The 21951-nt window shown below is 38.8% G+C and overlaps 1 protein-coding gene across 4 annotated transcripts in view; it reads right to left on the reverse strand.

The window, feature by feature from the left end:
- Positions 1–7179: 7179 nt before the first annotated feature.
- Positions 7180–21951, reverse strand: part of mctp2b (multiple C2 domains, transmembrane 2b) — a 45601-nt gene continuing 30829 nt past the window's right edge. For 2 of the 4 annotated variants that reach the window (XM_080885325.1, XM_080885323.1), the window contains 12 exons: positions 21606–21699; positions 21414–21516; positions 21129–21231; positions 20845–20946; positions 20658–20732; positions 19490–19609; positions 15383–15496; positions 13548–13589; positions 11660–11769; positions 11295–11404; positions 10693–10790; positions 8631–9686 (listed from right to left, as the gene is read on the reverse strand). In XM_080885325.1, coding sequence (XP_080741451.1) covers positions 9639–9686; positions 10693–10790; positions 11295–11404; positions 11660–11769; positions 13548–13589; positions 15383–15496; positions 19490–19609; positions 20658–20732; positions 20845–20946; positions 21129–21231; positions 21414–21516; positions 21606–21699 — 1119 coding nt within the window. In that variant the 3' untranslated portion in view covers positions 8631–9638. The other 2 variants (XR_013971970.1, XM_080885324.1) reach the window with 2 other exon arrangements.

A 21951-nucleotide genomic window follows, 5' to 3' on the forward strand; every position in this document is an offset into this window, starting at 1 on the left:
GGACGCACACTGACCCACAGATGGCCTACAACTTCAAACAGGCTAATAACAACCTGAGCACTCCTACGATTAATCCTCCATCATGCATTATGGAAAAGTAGTCTCATTCTTCCAGTACAGAAAGGACTCTATCAATTCCACATCTGACCCCAGTGGCCAGAACAGCCAGATGCAAGACCTAACATGATAATTCTCAACATGCTTTGCACCTGCTTCAAACAATACTTATCATGAGCACTATCAATAATTAACTTTCTGATTCACCAGCCAAAGGAACATATTCATCTGCCAAGTATGATTTTACTAGATAAAATAATGCACTTTGTGTCCCAAACACTTCTTTCAATAACCTGCTCTGATGCAGCAGTTGCTATGGATCCTGTTTGCTTCTTTGCCTAGTTTTCCTTTGCATTTATGCCAGAGGGACATCAAAACAACTTGTGTCTCTTTCTACCATCACCAGATACAAATTATCCAACAACCTACCTGTGTGATGACCTGCTGGAAGCTGCATAATCGCTGCCTGTTGTGGCACAAATTAGGCTTCTAGTCCTTGGTTACACCTGATGCCCATGGCCCCGGGCCTGTGGGAAGGTGATGATCTAAGCAGTGTGCCAGGAAGCGTAAGTTCTGCAAAAAGAGTATTGTTAGGCTAAAACACACACCCTGGCCATCTTTCCCTTTAATATAGAGAGTTTGAGCCATTGTTGCATTTTTTTTTAAATAACTGACTGTGTCAGAAAATACACTCTCCTAGCAGTGCCACATTTTCCTCCTCTCATTTTAGACTGAGCAAAGACTAGGAATAACAGTGACTCATTATTCCATCCTGAGGGTCAAAGTGCCATTACATGGGATATAAGCAAGTGTTAGTATGCAAATGTTAGCACCTATATATTGTAGGTGGTAATTTAGGGTTAGGGTTCATGTTTTTGTCAATTTTTATTTATTAATTCCTTTAAAACAATTCTATATTTTGTTTTGATGAAAATAAAACCTCTAATCTCACAAGATTTAAATCTATAAGATAAATCTGATGATTACAGATTACAGAATTATTATAATCAATAAATTGTGTAAATGCCTTAGACTGGCTTCAGTGAGCACTGACCTATAGCTCACACTCGGTTAGCTTGAAGCTCAGTTTGAGGCGGTGGAAGGTATGATTATCAGCCACAAAATTTGGGGTTGGGGAGGAGATATTGCTCCAAGAGATGGAGGTAACTTGTGGCTTTATTCACAGGTTGGGTGAGGGTGGAGTGGGAGACTGACAACATTTACTGGTGGTGACAAAACAATAAGACTGAGAATACAAGAGGCAGACATTAGCTTTCTCTCAAGGCTGCCTCCGTCCGTCCTTAGATGGGGTGCGGAGCTCAGTCATTCAGGACATATTCAGAATAGAGCCACTTCTCCTTCATATTTAAAGGAGCAAGTTGAGGTGTTTTGTGCATCATCTGGAATGCTTCCCGGACATCTCAAAGGAGACATGTAACAGGCATGTCCAAAAACAAAACCTTGGGACAAAACTGCGACACATCGATGGACAGAAACGATATCTCTTGACTGTTTTGTTAATGACTCGGTATCCTCTTAAGCTGAAGAAGTGGTGGGGGAGAGATAGGGGAGATTATGGCATCTCTGCTTAGTCCACAACCCCCCACAACCTGGACAAGCAAGAGAAAATGGATTGATTGATGTTAAATTGTAACCTTTAACATATAAGAGTTGATTACTTTGAAATTAGGGTTTCATTGTTTAAACCCTTTGAACAGTGTACCAGTGCAGTCGGGTGGGTTCCTCTGGGAAATTCAGCTGACCTTAAGGAGCAGTGGGCAGGCAGCATGCAATACCTGGAGACCAAATCTCCAGTGCTAAAAATCCTTAATCTTAAAAGAGACTTAGGCTGCAGTTAAACGTTTTTTAAAAAAAACTAAAAAGAAAACTACAGGATAACTATTCTAGTATTACAGGGAATTTATGACATACTGAGCAACAATTTAGACATCTGAAGGAAATCTGGAAATAATTTGTACTTCAAATATCATTAACCACTGGGAACATCTTCTGTTATTAAAAGGTACAGCATGGGCATACAACTAGCCAAAAATAGCTTCCAGGAAGATGGTTGATGACTTCTGCTTCACATACAAGTTGTAATGTGATTTTAGTTGCCCATTTGTTGTTCATTTTCAAACTTGGTTGTTTCTTTTAAATTTTAGGCTTCTTAAATAATTATGTCGGTCAACAATGTTGGCCTCAGCTGTTGTTCACCTCACCAACTATGCTGCATGTGGGGGAAATAATTATTTGATCCACTGCTGAATTTATAAGTTTGCTCACTTACAAAGAAATGAACATTCTCTATTTTTTATGGCTAGTTTCATTTTAATGGTGAGAGACAATTCAATTCAATTGTATTTATACAACACCAAATCATAACATCAATCGACTCAAGGCGACAGAAGAGAGAATATCAAACAAATTTTTTAAAAAAAGTTATAAATTGATTTGATTTGAAATGTTTACAGAAATTCCTTTTTTGGCTACTGCTTGGCAACTTAAAGCATCAACTCTTTTCATGGATTTCCTATAGTCTGGAGACTGGGGTATACATGTGACTTCTTGAGCATGGGGGACCTCACGGTTTTGCAAGACTTCAGTTCATTACAGCAGTGTGTTACAAGTAGTGTTCTTTGTGACTGTGGTCCCAACAGCCCAAAACTCCACAGATCGTCCTGTCTAGTTTTGGGCCGATCCACCACCTTTCTCATAATCTTGCCTCACTCTAGGATATCTGTGTCCTAGATGGCTTCTACAACAATAAGGATAAGAAAAATGAATATGACTGAGCAGAAATCAGGATTTGATTACGAAGACTGATTCTCATCCCAGACTTTGCAAAACTGTTGTAAAAGGAAAGAAATGAGGTTGCAATAGCTTACTAAATGTAATTTCTAAACAATTGCAATGCCTCAAAAGAAAGGATAAATTGCTGAAATGGACAAACTGTTAAACGTAATGGCTAAATAAGTGAAATGCCATGCTTCAGCCACAATCAAATGGAACATTGACAGTACTTTTATAGTCACTTGCTGCTGGGAGCCATAGATCTTAGGTTGGCCACTTTAAAGATAATACTAGAAAACATTTTATATGAACTGATTCAAATGGTTGCAAGAGGTTTTCCAACTTTGAAACATAACTAAAGATCTTAATAACAGGCTGCACAAACAACCAATGGGGTCCTTGTTTGGGGAGGTCAGAAACAGGTACTTAAGTGCTGCATCACATGACCAAATGAGTGTTTATCCACATCTAAAAATTGCCTTTAATAAATAAACAATATAGCACAATATAGTTTGAGTGCTGACTACTAAAAATGCCAGTGTCCAGCTATTTCAAGAAATTATTTATTGGTTTAAAATTTAACATCCTCAGAAGGAACAAATGCATTTTGCGCCAGGAAAGTCCACAAATACTAAAAGACATTTTTTGGTTTTTATTTGAGATTTGTTTATGACACAAAATATCTTCCCCAACCTTTAATCTTTAAGATAAAACAACAGAAATCTTAACGTCTTACTGAGAGTTTAGCATTTCTGAAAGTTTATTTTTATGGCTAAAAAAAAATTCAAATACAAATGTGTTTTGATGTAATTACTTTAAATAATTGCACAATGGAATAGGTGCATCACACACACATCCCAAACATCAATGGATCCTCCCAGTTGAAAAGGAGCAAAAGCTATAGACAAAAATAAACACTTCAGATTTAAATATGGCAACAAAGACAAAAACGCCTCTAAGTGCTTCAATTGAATTCAAATGTTTTGGAGGCCACAACAAGGTCTACTGTCTTGCACAGAACTTTTCTCTGTGGGTCAATACGTACTGTGTATCTTACCTGACAGTGCTGATTTTAACAGAATTTTAGGGGGGAAATCTGTAGTATATTTAGGGAGTATCTGATGCAAAACAACAACAAACACAGACAAAAGGCCAACATAACATCACTGTGTCGTTCTCACAAAAACTATTTTGCATCTCCTCTGTCAATCAGAGCTCTGAGCTGTTCATTGCCCCAGGCTCATTTGGATCAAGGTCTTTGATGTTGGCCTGCTCCGGGACATCACAGTCGAGCCACAGCCTGTGGGCAGCAGCACAGCTAGTGCACACTGCGCCTGTGATTTACCTGGACCCAGACTCCCTGTGGGATTGTAGAAACTACAGGGGGTGGTAGAAGAAGTGTGGTGTGTCCGCATGGTCAAACTCATGCTCATTAATACATACAACTAATGAATGTTGATTGACAAAGGAAAAGAATTGTGAGAAGTAAAAAAAACAAAAAAAACTTGCCAAGGTGTTTCTATAAAATGACATTTATATCGAAATGCTTCCTAGTGCTGTAGTACTAACAACACACGTCTTTTTGTGCATTTCTTTGGATGTTCAAAGAGGTTCAGGCTTAACTAACACTTGTCATAATGAATAGCCTTAAAAAGGCTGAAACCTGCTGGTTATTATAATAAAGCTGTTCCCTATTCTGCAAGTGCTGCTGTATCTTCAACCTCTTGTTCTTCTCCATGCACCTTGGAAGTGGGTGAAGTTGTTCTAGAAACCCCCATTCTGTTTCTCTAGATGGCCTCATTGTCTGAGTTGCGAAGCAGTTCTTTGGACATGTACTGAGTACTGATTTAAAAAAAATCTGTTGAATTAAAAACAAAAGTGCAGACAAATCACTTTAAATGCAAAATCAATGCACATATGTCTTACTATTTGACTGATATAGCATACAGCAGGAAAGAAAATTGACTTTTTTTTATTTTGGCTGTTTGTTCGTAGTCTTACCCTTTGGTAATTATTTCTTGTTGTGTTCAGCCACTCACAGATATTTCCGACTTGCTAGATGCTTCATCTCTCCGTGACATTTGAGATTTGTTGCCAGTGTGCCTGACATTCTGAATTTTTGATTCAGACCTTGTGGGCAGAATATGCTTTAAAATGTTAGATTCCTTCTAACGGAGTCTACAGTAATTCACCTTAAAGCTCCTTAAAGTCTTCCAGTATTGGGTTTGCTTCAACAGTGCTACAGATAGCTGTATCTAAACTGCTATCTGAACTAGATTTCCCAAAAATCTAGTGTTTGAACACACAGTTCAAACACTAGAACAAAAACCCATTTTTTGTGGTGCCATTCAAAATCATATTTAACTGTCTAATGCAAGTATTCAGTCACCCAAATATATGGCAGCAATGCAGTGTAGACATGGTCAAGATGATCTGCTGAAGTTCAAGTAGTGTTGCTGACCATGCCCACTCCTTTATGATCACAGTGTACCCATTTTCTGATGACAGCTTCCAGCAGGATAACTTGTTACAAATAGGATATAACGTCACAAAGCTAAGATCTTCACAAACTGGTTTCTTGAACATGCCAATAAATTCATTGCACCCAAATGTCCTCCACAGTCATCAGATCTCAGTCCAATGGAGCAACTTTGGGGTGCGGTCGAGAGTAAGCTTCACATCATGGACATACAGCTGACTGTGTGATGCTATCATACCAAAATCTCAGGAATGCTTCCAGCACCTTGTTGAATCTGTGCCACAAAGAATTAAGGCAGTTCTGAAGGTAAAATTGGTTCCAGCACAGTATTGGTAAGTTGTAGCTGATAAAGTGTCCCATGAGTGTAGACCCTCCTGAGAACTAGCCTATTCATTTCTGTCCTCTGTAATAGACATTGGTTTTTGGTCAATATCTTTTAACTTATTTGAGCTACTAAATAGAGGACATCCTAAGCTTTCCACTGATATCTCAATAATAATAATCATGTGTTCGGGTGGCCTCTTTTAGCTCCAAAGAGGAAGTAAATCACAAAAAAGTTCAAGGGGAAGATTCTCTTTTCCTTGGTTCTCAGAATATGAAAACTTCAATTTTACTTGGAGTAACACTGTAAAGCATTGTGTAGCCTTCCATTCATGTCTTCTATGACACGACTTTTGTCTATTACAGTTAAAATAATTGAGCTTAATCTTGGAAATTAATAGATTTTTACAATACTGGCGGTATATTGAAAAAAATAAAACACTGAAATGATACGAAACGTACCCCTAATTACATTACAAATTTTACAAGACATGCTTCAAAAGGCACCATCTCAACAAACACAGTAGAAAAGCTCTATAACTAACTCGAGGTTTGGAAGACTTGCTTTAGAAGTCAGCCTCAAGTTGCAACTCATGGTACTGCCAGAAGGGTTGTTTTTTTTAACCTCACAAAGACCAGTTTGTTTGACAATTGTGATCACAGTGTACTTTGCCAGGGTCTGGTTAAGCATCCCATGACCTGGCCCTCTCAAGGAGGTGGGATGAGGCATGATTCAGTTGAACTTTGGCACATTAGGCATGTAGTGTGATAAATATATCAGGTATGTTAGAAGGCAGAGTGCCACTACTTCCAAAAATTGCCTCAATTAATGGAATCAAAGCACTTTAGTGATGCAATATAGCAGACCTACATCAGGCGTATTCTGGAGCAACGGCTGAGTGTGAATGAATGCGTTTGTGGGTCAGTTGGCGAGGTTCCCCTGACAGAGCTCTTTGGTGTACTAGATAAATGCAAGTCCCTGGTCTTTTTGTGCTTGCTTTTTATAAGACTTTTATAACTTTTGACCAAACGTCATATTCGATGACAGCGGTAAAGAGACATTTCTAGAGCATAGGTGCAAACTATCAATTTAGAGCCATATTAATAATAATAGCCAAATAAATGGGAAATATACCAGGCTTTAAAAAAAAGAAACATTTTTACGTTAACAAAGTGTCTAAAAATCCCTTGAAACTACAAAATCCCAAGATGGTGCTTTGTTTTCTTTGACAATGTGACACACTGTCTGGAGACTGTTATCCAACTGAAATTGATAAGTTTCAACGTGCTGATCTGATTCCCAGCCAGCCTACTTTATCAAAACATATTAGCTGATTAACAGTTGCTGAGAAGAGGTCAACAGCAATGATGGTAACGATAATTATTCTCATCATCAGAACAATTTTGTGATAATTATACATCTCTTGTGATGAGAGGTAATATTTGGAAACAGGAAGACACAGCTGAAAAAATGAACAGATGTGATCACACTATTTTACAAGTAGCTGACTACATGCATTGATCTGAGCTGTGTTTTTATTGGAACCAATAAGATCTCTGCGCAGAGGTAAACACGTTCAACATACTTAAAAAAAAACTAACAAACAAAAAACAAACATAGTCATACATATTACTAAAGTTTTGACAGGCAGCCAGAAGTTAAAATAAAATGTCATATGACTTGACATAGGAATTGAGACACAAGCCAAGCAGTCGAGCTTGCTGTGAGTGAAGGTGCAAACAGCTTCCTGCTAAGCAAACGGTCTTGTGCAGTGATGGGAATCATTTAAGTGCCCATTAGATCGCTTCCCACCTACACACACTCTCACACACACACACACACACACACACACACACACACACACACACACACACGCACACAGAGTTCATACTGAATTTAGTTATTAATGACTTAATAAAAACTGTTAAGGATAATATTGCGCATCCACAGCTTCACATGCAGCGCGCCTCTCTGCACACATCCAAACACAGGCACAGCTGAATGTTCTCTGGTCCGATATTGAGTTATGACAAGTCTTTCGAGACCTACTGGCCACAGTATATGTGGTTCATCATAATGCAGGTGCCACGTCACATTAGTCTCCACGTGTGAACCATGATTTTACTTGGTAATTCTGAAGCCTTTCGCTGCCTATACATATTCATGCTGAGCCTATAAGTGTCAAATTGAAATGTCCTTCCAGTGTCCTTGACAGCAGGTTATTAATATTGAATACCCAAATCAACATTATAACTAGATGAAGAGATATGCAGGTCATCACCTGCCACAGTCTCCACACCTTCTGTCCTCAGACAGTTGGACAAATCATCAAATTATTGCATATATTGTGTAGCACCGTCCAGGGTATTATATGCATATCGCATTGAGCAGCTATTTGTCAACAGGAAGTTAATAAAACAATACAATGTTAACAAGACTCAATTATACTCAAATGCGATATCTAATGAGGTCAATCCTCAAATAGATTTGTAAAAAAATGTATACAAAAACATTGTTCTTGTATTACTTGAAACCAGGTTTCCTCTAATTTTCCTCATTTCTCATTTAAGAGGCAGCTAACTGAGAGCCCACGCGCTCTGACTTAAAAGCCATAAAACCCAGGGTATTACTCGGAACAGCAACATCTTAACTATTCCAATTCTCCAATCCTTAAATTAGTGAGGCTGTTGTTGCTTGTGGCTGGTTTTAAAATCCACCTCCTGAGCCGTGTGCAGCCCAGTACCAGAGGATTGTCTGGCTGCTGTGCTTGATAGGATGCTGGCTGCAGGCATCTCGTCACAGCAGCTGAGAGGAGGTCAGGCAGGTCCTCCTGCTTGTGGCGACGCCCAAGGGCCATCAACGCAGCGGGGAGCCCGGGCGCCGGTGAGGTCTCGCACGGCTTTGCCTTGCTTCATGAAAGCCTAATGAAGAGAGGGGGCTCTGAAACGGTGCTGTTAGACGCCCACAATCCTGCAGCAAGGGAGTAGGGAGAGGATAGATGATGCTTGCAGATGAATTCAAAGAGATGCAGCACAGAGCTGAGAGAGTAGAGGCAGATAACATACCGCCAAGTGTTTGTGTGCAGATTTATTGCTGTTAGAAATGAAGGACACAAAGTCTTCTTCAGTGATTGCCAATAATAAATAAAGTGTGTACAGAAGTGGCCCCACCCCACTAACAAGCAAAGAGTAAAAACAACAGAGTACAGTCCTCTGTATAGAATGTATGAAAGCAATCTAAAAACTTAATGTAGGCACATATCCTTGCATGTAAAAATAGGCCCATATATCATGCAAAAATAAAATTAGTCACCATTTTATGAGCATATCACTTTATCTATGCTTAAAGATAAAGGAATATGATGCATAATTTGTGGCCAACTTTACATTATCCATTTATATAAACATATAAAAAGGTGCAAGTTAAAATAATTGCGCCTGTAAATCATCACTAACATTTAAAACCAGAGACCTTGCACTTCCAGAAAAATATACCTTTTTTAAGTAACATGTTTAATTCGAAATTTACTGTAAAGATTATTTCTCTTAAATTGCATAAAAGATTTTAAGTATGTTACGTAAATTAAAATATGTACAGGACAAACATGTATAATCATATTACAAACCAATATTACAGTTGAGTTCCAGATGGCACAGCCCGAGGCGAAGAATATAAATTAAAGCAGCTTCTAATTATCAATCTTTAAGAGTAAACTGTACATAGAATGCACAGACATTAGTAAATATTTAAAGTAATCTGTGAAAAGTCCTCAGTAAGGACATCTTTGGCTGAAAGCTGTTTAGGTGCTGGTTGAATGAGGCAGTGAATGAGGATTCGTGCCGGCTGAACAACCTGAAACCAACTCCAAGTGAGAGACCGCAGCGCTCAGACAGTTCCTCCATCCTCCTGAAAGTGTTTTTAGGTGGGAATCCCACACACAGCAGCATCGGGTCCAGTATTCATACAGTCTTCCATCCACAGTGCATTCTACAAGACTTTCTTCTTCCTGCTCCCTCTCAGCTCACTGTACTGAACCTGGAAATCATCACATTTTATAAATTTAAAATATCAAACAAAAGTACCTTAGACAACAACAGACATCACTCAACAGAAGCAAGCAGTTTAAATTCTTCCCATTTATGAAGTGAAAAGCAGCGAGTTCTTAAGGTTCATTACAGGGTGCGTACTTTGATATTCTGATAATGGAACGGTATATTATTTTGTACACAGTGGTCAAAAAAAGATTAGTTTAAAAGTTTAGGATACTTTCATCATTAAGTAAAATTAAAATGTGTTTTCTTCACTTGTTGTAATATTTTTTTGCAAATGAGAAGAAGAAAGTTCTGTCACTACCAGCACTGAGAGGGAGACCCATAGTCATCGTTCATACACAACAACAACAAAACAGAGATACTGGAAAGTCACCGTTACGCAACCCAGTGGCCCAAGGGCATTGTAGAAGGAGAAGAGACAAACGGGGTCAAACAGCTTAGAGAGACAGGGACTGTGAGGAGCAGAGACGACGGCGGGTAAAAAGAGAGAAGACAGAAAGGAGAGTGCGAAGAAAGAGAGGAGAGGTCAGCACGGAGATCATGTGCAAGAGGAGGAATGAAAAAGAAACTTGTGAATAGTACTCACTTAAAAAACAATGTTTATATAGCTTATAGGTGCAAGGTAACCATTTTGAATCTTACTGAATGTAAGATTCAGTAGGACCCCATAACACTCACGACAGCTTTTGAAGCTGAAGTGTTGGTAAGTACGAACAGGAGACACCAGCAGCAGCAGCAGCAGCAGCAGCAGCGTCTCCCGTCTCAGCCTGGGAACAGCCTGCGTTACAAAGCTGCTAAGCAGCAGACCTCCACCAGGGATGTATCGGGACCAAAACACAACCAAAATTATACAGGGCTACATAATTATACAGATGGAGCTAATTATACAGACAAGAGTAAAGAATGCCTGGGAGTTGTTGTAGTAAGATGCAAAGCTAGCTGGCTCTGGGATTTTGGGCTTCCTGGCCGGCTGATCCAGTGGAGCTTACCTTCTGCACATCTGAAGGCACCCTCGACAGGAAATCAAGCACTTCATTGTTGTCAATGCTGTACGGGTTCCGTAATTTCTTGGTGAATTTATTGATACCTAAAACAAAAGTTCACACCAACATATCATTAACACTAGTCTCCTGTGGCTGTGCTCTTTGTTTCCATACAAACAAATACTTGCAGGGGAGACTCATGCTGTCCAAGAAATATTGCTTTGAGTATCCCCAGTATGTGCCTTTTTTGTTGTGTTATTGTCACTTTTTATAGCTGAAAGACTTACACCACTTTACACTCCAGTCATTCAGCCAATAAATTTATCCAGTAAAAGTCTTAACAATAGGATATACATCATAGTCAACATCACTAACATAATAAGTTGCAAATGTTAAAAAGACACAGCCGGAAACATATGGAGCAAATACTCCTTCGGCCTTACATAGCTGCTGGATAATAGAAAGATTCAAACAAAAGAGATAAAATTAAAGTAGAGGAGGGGCTTTTTTCTACGACAAACACTTACAATAGTGGAAAAAGATTTTTGTCATCAACACAAAACAATGAACACAAAAGAAATGAAATAATTACCACATCTACAACTCACCCCATATTAAAACTATGTAGCGTATAGGGATGAAGTATGTGATAATTGCTGCAGTGATGAACACCAACAAAGCCAAGGCTGACAGGAACGGCATGGTCCAGTTGAACATGCTGACAAATAAGAAAACATCAGTCAGAGTCAAGGAAGGATTTTCTTTCTGCATTAATTCAGTGAAAATAAACATAAAGTACAGTACTTATTAGAGCAATATTAAAACATAGAACAACAAAAATAAATGATGCATAATTATTAACACATTTCAGGAAAATGACAAAATTAAAGTCAGTCATAAACATGTCTGATTCTTGAATTGGAAAAATCAAATGGATACAGCTCTGAAATTACAATACATTGTTATCTCTTACTTTTTAATCCTCTCCCCTAAACAAGCGATCCCGTCGAGAAGGTTTTGAACGGTGAGGATGATGTCTTGGACCATGTGGATTTTCTCTATGAGCCCTTTCCTCTCGGACTCCTAAAGCAGCAAGAAAAAAAAAAAGACAAAGAAAAATCTGCTTTGGAAAACACTCAAAGGCAACACAGTGGTCATGAAAAAACTGCAAAAACCCTCAAAAACAACAACAACAACAACAAAAAAAAAAAGATAAATACAAAGCATCTTCAGTTTTTGCCTAATATGGCCAATTTTATTTGGAGCAAAAATATTTTTAGCAAAAAGAATAAAGCTCTCTCAAAGATGTGAATTTAAAAAAGGTAATGAACAGTAATAGTGTAAACTGTGTTGTTTTAAGTACTAATTAAAAATGAAGGACCGTGTCTTCATGGTTCTAATTAAAGGTTTTGCACCGGTTGACAATATTCCTGCAGTAATAGCTTGTGACAGACTGACAGACGTGCAGCTCATTAAATTACTCTTAATGCTTGCAATCAGCACCAAACAAGCTTTGGTTTTTGCTAAGAGAGTTACTTAGTAAATGTTATGGTGCAATATCCACCACTTTTTGCTCTCCCTTCTAAATATAATAATAATAAATTAAAAATAAAGGCTGAATAAAATAATCTCTTGTATATAGAGTTTGTACTGGACTTCAGTATTATTTATTACACATTTGAAATAAAGTATGGACACTTGAAAGTAGATTAAACAACAAAACTTCTGTGGGAATTTGCAGGCTCGAGTATAAACTAACCCTGCCTGTTCAGCTTTGTTTGCACAGACTGATAGGTACAACATTTCCAAAACCGCAGCTTTGATCAATACCAGGAAACCAAACCCGTAAACACACTCATTCAACTCTGATGAAGAGTGTCTGCAAAATGTGAATGCAAAAACAAAAAAAGAAGGAGAAAAAAAAGCAAGTTAAGATGTGAAAGGACTGGACATCGCATTATGAAAGAGACAGAGTATCGTTCTCAGGCTGCTCCAGATCCCAGGAGGAAAAATGACTTTTAAGTAAACAGAGGAGGCCAGATCCTCTCGAAGATCTCTGGAGTGAGCGCCAGACTTCAGACAGAGACATGGCCACATGTCCACATCAAATGCGTTGAGACTAAAGAAGGGTTATAGGTCCAAAGAGAGGATCTGCGGTATGTGTGGATGGTGGGCGGGCAGCGTTAGTTATTGGGGGACAGGGCAAAAGGATATTCCAGATGCACAGTGACTCAATGTGAAAAACCACATGTGAGGCAAATCTCGCTTCACCTCAGTGAAGTATCCATCACTGCACTAAACCACTTCAGCCATTTAAGGGTCACATTCCCACTGGAACCAGTATGAGAACCACTTTAAATCAGGCCAATGCCGGCCATTCAAAATGTCCACAATAAACTCCTGTCACCCTGAAGAAATATTTCATTGCCTGAAAGCATTTTAACACTTTCAAGATAAACTTTCAAAATGAGCTCTGAAAAAGCATGTCTAAGTGCCGTCATTAGTTCCATATTGATGGTATTATATGGTGTGTTAAGCTGAGGGACTTTCCAAATGCAGCAGAACCCTTTTCCCCACCCCTCTATTTGCATATGAATGTGTTTTGACAAGTGGAAACGGGTTGGTGAGGTCTTCATTAAGCTCAAATGTCTTTTGGTAAGCACAAGTTTACAAAAAAATACAACTGGTGCTTGACAGGAATCAAAATGCATCAGAAGATTTAGTACTGAATAAAAAGCTTAGCAACACAGACCCATAGATCAGAGGGAGATACCTTTTGTCAACATGAACAAAATGAAGCTAAATTCTTTTTTTATTGAGCAGCATACAAAAGTCAGCAAACACCTGGCAGAGGCGCATACCTTCTCATCGTCTTCATCCTCATCCGCCAAATCCAAGTTGGTCTGAAAGAAACAATTGCAACGGAGAGGTGAAATTATGAGAATTTCATTATCAGACTTAATAAAGCTCGTCTCACTGGGACTGTGAGATGACGCTGAGATCAGTCTCCTGAAACACTTTGCAGAAAATCTGACCAACACAGGACACAGTGGACTTTTCAGGAACTAATAGCTAATTAATACCTTTCCATCAGCACCGGATCACAATTGCTTGTATGCGAGAGAAATAGCTCAACAGGTCAAGCCCACTTAGAATGACCCCACTTAGCGGTGCTGTGTGTTTTAGCATGATTCAGCTCATTGTTTTTGTTTCTCCGCTCTTATCTTTACTGTTTTGGTTTCGCACCCCGATCATCTCATCTTAGCCTACTACCTAAAATGAGCATCTAGCTAGTGCAGCATTAAGAAGTCAAACCCCCAGCAGTTGCCTGGCTATTTTCAGGCTACAATGAGCATAAACATGCACATTTTTCCAACTCAAGAAAAAACGCTTCTTGCTATATATCAGTGTTATGTCTAAACCTTGCTTCTGCTGCCCACAACATGGCAAAAAAAAAAAAAAAAAAAATCTTTACTCCAACATTGATCATTTGTTCTGATCTGTAACAGGATGCTGCACTTAAAAAAAATCCATGTAGGTTATTTCACATGATAAATTTGTCAAATTTGTGTGTTTTCAGGTTTGAAATGGACATGATATCAGATATAGTTAAACCCAAATATGCTCAGAGTTTGTATATGATGAGTTTTTGAATGTTTTCTTGTTTATTGACCAAACTTTAACTTTTATTGTTTCATAGTTAGGAATAAAAACTTTAAATCAGTTGCAGAGGGCGTTGCATTGATTTCCAAAGTAAATTCTATAAATCTTTACCCTATGCTTCCTTGTGACAAATGAATCTATGTGCATGATCTGATCAACATGCAGATCTGGTTCTTTGAGGACATATACACTGTATACTTACATATATAGAGCCAATAATGTTTTCTGCAAAACATTTGCCCACTATTTTTAATGTTCTAAATTGTTACTTATTTTGATAATCAACCGATCATTTGACTTATGTATGATTGCATATGCTCTAGTCAAATTAAAAATAATAATAATAATAATAATAATAATAATAATAATGTTTTACAATTTTCTTACACAGATCACCTGAAAAGTTAATTAATTGGGAACAAAATAGTCAACACATTAACTGAATGTGTATTGTTGTGTGAGCAGAGCTTGGTGTATAAAATTTGCTACCATGTATTCTGTGTTGAACCACCATTAATGCATTCTCTAAACAGACCTTGTGTTTCACATTCAATACTTCTTCAGAGTGTTACATTGGGGGGGGAAAAAAAGCAGGGAGCATTGTGACCTTGTGACATTGTAAGAGATAAAAACTTTTTTTCTAATCTGACCAGTCACAACAAGAACAGGGCAGCAGGCCAATTACAGTGAAGCCGAGGACAAAAACTAGAGGAGGAACGGGAAAAAAGAAAACTGCGTTAGTAAAGGACAAGCGCTGTAAATTAGCTTAGGCTATAATGGTCTGTTACATTAGTCTATTCAGTGAGTTTTCAATGCTTATGTATTATGTGTTATTTTATTATTATGTATTATGTAGCCATGTGCGACGGGTTGCTATGGAAACATACCAGCCTTTAATTATGAGAACAAAATGTGGCTTAAGAGGCTGTTTTTCTACAAAATAAAGAAATAAGAAGCGTGAATAAGAGCCAGCAGGTCATTTGGCAGAAAGAGGAGAAGATGGATAAGGCTGACAAAGCTGCTCTCAACTCACCACATCCTGGCTGACCCGTCCAGATTGGATCTGCAGGTAGTTCCACGAGATGAGCAGAACAAAGGAGAGGGGCAGCATATAAAACTCCCAGTACCATACTGTCACCAAAAACACCTGCGGGCAGAGGGTCCAGAAATCAGACATCAATGAAGGCAAAAGGGGAAGCGTTACATTTTAGATCAACCAAACAGGAATTCGATCTGTTATTAAATTGATTGTAAGATAATTGGTCAAGCTAATGAAGGCTGCCCTACCATTATACAAACTCTGCACACTAATTGCAGTTAGACTGCATATGCTGTGCAGGTATAGATGGTATATAAATGGCTAGAGGCTCTAGGTCTAAAAAGTGATGCCAATCTGCTGTTAAAGGGGAAGACTCCTTTGGTTGAAAAATCAAGTTCAATTCCATAAAAAGCTATGACAGAATGACCCAACTTCTTGAATTCAAACCTCAATAAACACTTTGCTGATGAGTTAATAGTCTCAGCCACATGTTAATGCTCTTTGACATGATATCTAACAGAAAATGATCTCCATCAGGTCCTGAATTAGAGTATAATTGATTAGAAGATAAATGGAGAATAAGCATGGCTACCTTGAGATTGGCAAGTAGTTACCCTGTGAGTGTGCAGTGTCCTTGGTTTCTCAGTCAGACCTACTGCTTGTTTTTCATATCCAGTTAAAAACAAAAAAAACCAAACAAACAAAAACGCACCCAAGACGGTGACTGCCAAAAAAACTCAGCTTTAGGATTCAAAAGAGGACTATGCAAACCAACTGGTGACATCATGAGGTCACATCCATCCTGTATATACAGCAAAAGAAAACCATTCTGCTCAGTAGGACTTACACTTACTCCTGACTATGCATTGACATTAACCACATAGCTCTAATTGCTCCATCCCTTTCATCTTCTGTACATTAAAGCTGACCGATTCACTACAGCCTCAGGGAGCTTCTGTGTGAATGTGCAATTAACATCCATAATGGCACTTATGATGCACATTCCACCTGTGTGGCTAAGGTAAAAAGGATAAAGAAACATAGCCTGTGATATCTCAATTGCATGGCTAAATGGAACTATAAAATAATCCTATCAGAGAGGTAGTACAAGCCAAAACGGCAGCGGGCCAAAAGCATTGGGAAGGGTTTACAGGTTTTTATATGCTAATAAAAATAGAAGAGAACATCTGGTGAAGACATCACTCTCCTCTGAGGCACCAACTGACATAAAAGATGGCAGATCAGTGCCGCCCCTCCCACCACCAGCACCACCACCTCCGCCAATATCACCACCACCATCAGCTTTAATGTGCAAAAAGCCAAGCACGCTCTTGCCTGTGTTATCACAAGCCAAAATAGGGCCTGGGAGAGGAGATGAAACCAGTTCCTCACTGGAAGGGTTATGTTTTATTAGTGAGGACTTTGTAATGACTGGGAGAGCGAGGGTAAGGGGAAAGCCAAGTCACGCTTTAGTGGAAATGTATACTCAGCCTATAAAGATTGTGATAATTGTAGCCCATTTCAGCTTGAGAAGCATTACACAGTCTTCAACAGCAAAAGGGGACTTTGGGAATACAATCCACATCACAGGGGGAAAAAAAAAAAAGAAAAAGGATATGTTATGCTGGGACAGCTACTGAACTGGAGGCTGGCGCATTTATAGAAAGCAGCAGGATTTCCACACTCATGTTTGGGGGAAGGGTTTGCATGGCACAAAAACCGCTTTGGACCATTCATTGTTTTTTTAGTGCGAACATGTGAGTGAAGAGCACACCTAGTGCACCCACAAGTAACAATTATGGCATAATACTAACAGTTAAAATGTAGTCTAACAGTGGTATAAGTGGAAAAGAGTCATACAGTCGCAAAACTGAACACACACCCAAAATTTAAAACGATTCCCTAACATTAAACATCATAAGCTAATGGCTATGCCAGAATAAGTAAGGATATAGCAGTCAAACCTTGAAGTCTAAGCACAGGTTTTTGGTCTACATATTCATGTGTTATAAACTGAAGAATGAGTGAGAATAAATCTTGTAACACTGAGCGTGTTACCCACTCCCTAAAATACCGCCCAGTGATTAACCATTATAAGAACTGTTACAAATTTAACTTGGCTTTATCTCCAATTATTTCAGCACTTAAAAAGTCACTAGACTGACAGTCACTTACATGGTTTAAAGGATTATGTAGCCTGCTGTAAAGGGGTGAGGAGGGTTAGAGCAATACTGTAAATGCACTGTGGACACGCTCCAAAATCAATCAGTTTTGGATGAACAGACACAATTTATCTTGCCAATGTTAGTGTGTAGTTTATATTGCAAATCTAGTTCAAAACTATATAAATTTCATGTATATATTTTAAAAGGCATTAATGCGACTTAAAAATTATTTAGAGGCACTGTAAGATGCCTGTAGAGCCTCCTTTTAAGAAATAGTTGATACAAAGTTGCCAGAAAATAACACAGAAATCAAAAAGAGGATGAGGTGGATGCACATGTGACCACACTCTTTTCAACATTGTTGCTGCATTTTTTGTGGGGTGACAGATAAGTATATGAAAAAAAAAAAAAAAGAGTGCTATTTGGAAACAGGCTCAGTGTTTTTTTCCCCCTTGACTCAGAGCACCGACAAGAAATGGTAACCCATAAAAAGAAAAGCTAAACACCAAGTGCTATTTCAGAAATAAAGTAAAGGAGAGGAACAGCGTGTGATCTATTATAGTTCAGTGGTTAGGACAAGACTAACACCTTTGGGATTGGGGCTTCTCACTGAGATAACCACTACCTAACAAGGCACATCTAAAGCATACTGTACTGACGAAAGCTCTTTGTCTAACTGACAATCGGCAGATGGTGCAGGTAGCTCGTCACTGTATCCTGTCATGAGGAGTGAAGCTCTGATTCATTACGCTTATGTGGTGGTATTAAGCAGCCATTTATTTCTTCTCGCTGAGGCTTGAAAAGGCAGCGAGCATTAGTGTGAAAACATGAGTACAGATGGTACTGTCTTTCAAACACCGAGATGCAGTGGGAGGATGTGTGTGTACATTGTGCACTTGTTCCTGCTTGTATGATGTCGCCGTCAGCGTATGTGTGTCTCAGCTGTCAGGTAAAATAATAATATCATTGCTTATAATCAACACAGTATGCGCGCAACATTCTTCATAATTATGTAAATAAGAATCTTCTTATATTGTAATAAAGACCAAATATTGCAAACAGTTTCTTATTAAAGTACGCTGACCCCGACTTCATCCGGGGCGGCACAGCTTAGATCAATGTAATCCCAAGCTGAAAAATGAAATGCACGACTCAGAGCTAAAACACAGAGTGGCTGCTGCTCAGATAACAGCTCTGTGCTGCAGCTCCCATTTTTCACGGCAAATTGAACAAACTGTACCACTGGCTGGCTTACAGTATCTCTTTTAGTCTGTTAAGAAAGTCTAAACGCTTGACATAACTTTATTGCCACCTACAGGCCATGAGCTGCAAAAACAAAAGGAACTTTAGGTGACCTTGATTGCTTGCATAGTTAATGAACAACTTGCTGTATGCCATTTTTATCACGCCAGATCTCTGAAAGAATAATTCCAAAAAGATCAGCACCCACTTTATTTTGTAGTTTAAAGACAGAGGCTGAAAGGCTACTCCCATGTTTCTGTCTTCACATTTGCTTTAACACTTGTCTTCAACAATGACAGGACGGAGAATCAGCCTTATCTCTGAAGAGCCTTTTAATTGAACTTCTGTCTGCATAATGGGGTCTAAATCACACCGAGCACAGACCGGACAGAGGGTTAATGAGTTGTCAGGGAAGCAGAACAAAAATAGACTATCTCGACTCCGGTGGGACTCTACTCTCTCCAGCTGAGGCTTAACTCTACATCCAGGAGACATGCAACACTGAAAGCGTCCACTCCAACACAGAGCCAGGGCCAAGCCTGTGTTTCTGCTGAGCCCAGTGCTGCATTGATTAAGATTCTCTCTAGGAGAGTTCAAGTAGGGGTTGGCCAGACTGCGGTTGTCTTCCGCAGCCTTGGAGGGAAAACAGAGGGAAATGCAGATAGTGTGTTGATAAGCAGTTAAAGCACTTCACCAGGAAGGCTAGCAGGCTCCTCTGAAAACTCTCCCACTGGAAGCAGCTTTTGATGTACTGCAGAGTCGACATGATTGCCCTGTACAATGTCTGAACACGCATCACGTTCCTGGCCAGAGCCTGAAAGACAAACACACAAAGCAGTTAAATACTGCAGTAGCTGTGTTGAAAAAATGGTCATAGTTGATACTGATTTCAGGGTATTTGGATTTAATTCTGTAAGGAGTTCCACCCATACCACACTTCAAAAAAAAAAAGAAAAAAAGCATCCAGTCAGCTCGAGGAATAGCGAGAGGAGCTGGTATGCCTTGGCATGAGCCACTGTGGTCAGGGGGCAAAAAATGTCAGTAATCTGACCTGATTTCATCAAACAGGTCTTTCAATATTAAAACAGACTGAAAACCTGCACGTTACAAACCAAGTCCACGGTGTGTGTAAGCCAATTTTGGCGTTAGTGAGCAATGTATTGTCTGACAACAATGAGTCTTTGTGGGAAGTACAGACAGTCAGGCACCCTGTCTCGCACCCTGTCTTGCACACTGTATATCAAACTAATGTAGCAGAACAGTGAACAAGAATTCAGTCAAAGTTGGCCTCAATTAAAGCCCAATTCAACTAATTCAAGCAAAGGAAGGTCTGCTTTTGGAGTCATTTTGCTTTCCAGAGAAAAGAAAAGGAAAAAAAAAAGTACTTAATTTTTTTATGTCCATTTCTTAAAGAGCTAATTGGTAAAAACATGTTAACATTTGTTCAATTTGTCATGTCTTTTTTTAGTTTCCAAAAAATTTTTTGGGTTGAAGTTGCAGATATTTCAGCATCACAAAAATATCACATTTCTTAAAATCATTTTTATTTTACTTTTTTAACATCTAGCACATTTGTTTAAAAACACATTTTCAACCAGAAAAAACTGAAAGTGGGACTTTTTGCTCACAAAATAATTTTAATTGATTATCAATATAATTGTAGACTCATTTTCTGCCCATTTAAAAAAAATGTTCCAGCTGAGTTTCAGAAGACTTAACCAGTGAAAAAAATAAATAAACAAGCAACTTGAAATTTTAATTTGATGTTATGGAAAGTAAATTTATTTGTTTACTTTTTCCCCATTCATAAATATACTTTGTTAACTATGAATTGTGAATAAATGTAAAAAGATGTATCAAACCTTTTTGGAAAACTTGGGATTGTCCTCCATAAAATATCTCTCCTTCGGCTGGAAGGTTCTAATACTTGCTCTGACCTGATTAAAAAAAAAAAAAAAAAAAAAAGTGATAAAGTAATAAGAAGACGACAGAATGAGGCCTGCCTTTCAAAGCCATCGTGTCTTCATTGCAGGGTGAACCTTTACTTACAGGGTTAAAAATAACCTCCAGCTCCAGAGTGATGCTCCCCTTCGACAGCTCGCCTAAGTCCTCTTTCTTCAGCGGGAAGGCAATCTGTTGTCCCCTGCGGATCTGCAGGACAGAAAGGGCATCAGGTGCTGAACTCAGCCATGAACCTGACCATCAGTCACGCTGGATTACATCTTAGCAAGTCTTCAGCCTGCTGGAGTGTTATCGCCCTCTTCACTTTAATTTAGACAGAGTGCAAATAGATTATTGTCTACGTCACAGACTCTTAGTGAGGTTGTACGTACCAAAAGCAGAGGAATGGCAACTTTTCCAAGGAAGTCTGGCGCCTTGTCTCCATCCTCATCAAAGATAGTCACCACCAGAACATCATGAATGTCTTTGACAGGGCTGCAGAGACATAGAACGAGGTCAGATGCCTACAAATCAGCACACCGTATAGCAATATGTCAGGATATTTCAATTTATTTGTAAAACAGTAAAATGGTTCAGTAATGTAAGAAAAGTAATGTTCAATAATATGTTTCAGTTTAAATAACAAAAAGGGTGTGGAAACAGAAACCCAAACTGACAATGTAAAGACTGTATTCCATTCTGGGTTTAGGCTTTTGTAGACCGTGTGGGTTTGTAGTCTGTCGTTCCCCAGTTCCAGCACACAGAAAGGGTCACTCTTGCCTGCAGAACACATCACTCAAAACTTTATAGCAGGGCTCTTGTGTTTCATTTAAATTTGTCATTAAGACGAATCTAAATGCATGAAATACCATTTAAATCAGCAGCCATCAGCTCAGTAGCCTTAATAACTTTGACTTGAAGGAAACCAACGTCACGGAGATTTGTCAGGGACCTTTTTAAACTCTGGAGAGACAGTAAGCAGACAAGAAAAATTAGGTTTGGCAAACCTGCAAAGCATAAATAGAGTGTTTAATTCAGCAGAGAATGCACAAAAATAAGAAATCCTTCAATCTAAAACCAGATTTATGTGACAGCATAAGATGTTACTTCAGGTTCTCCGCAATACTCTTAACCATAAAACCTTTTGAGCCTTACACCTTAAACCTTTTGACGATGCTAGTTGAGGGAGGCATCAACTAAATTTATTTATATTGC

The sequence above is a fragment of the Rhamphochromis sp. 'chilingali' genome (genome assembly GCF_963969265.1).
Source record: "Rhamphochromis sp. 'chilingali' genome assembly, chromosome: 6".
In the NCBI taxonomy this organism is placed as follows: domain Eukaryota; kingdom Metazoa; phylum Chordata; class Actinopteri; order Cichliformes; family Cichlidae; genus Rhamphochromis; species Rhamphochromis sp. 'chilingali'.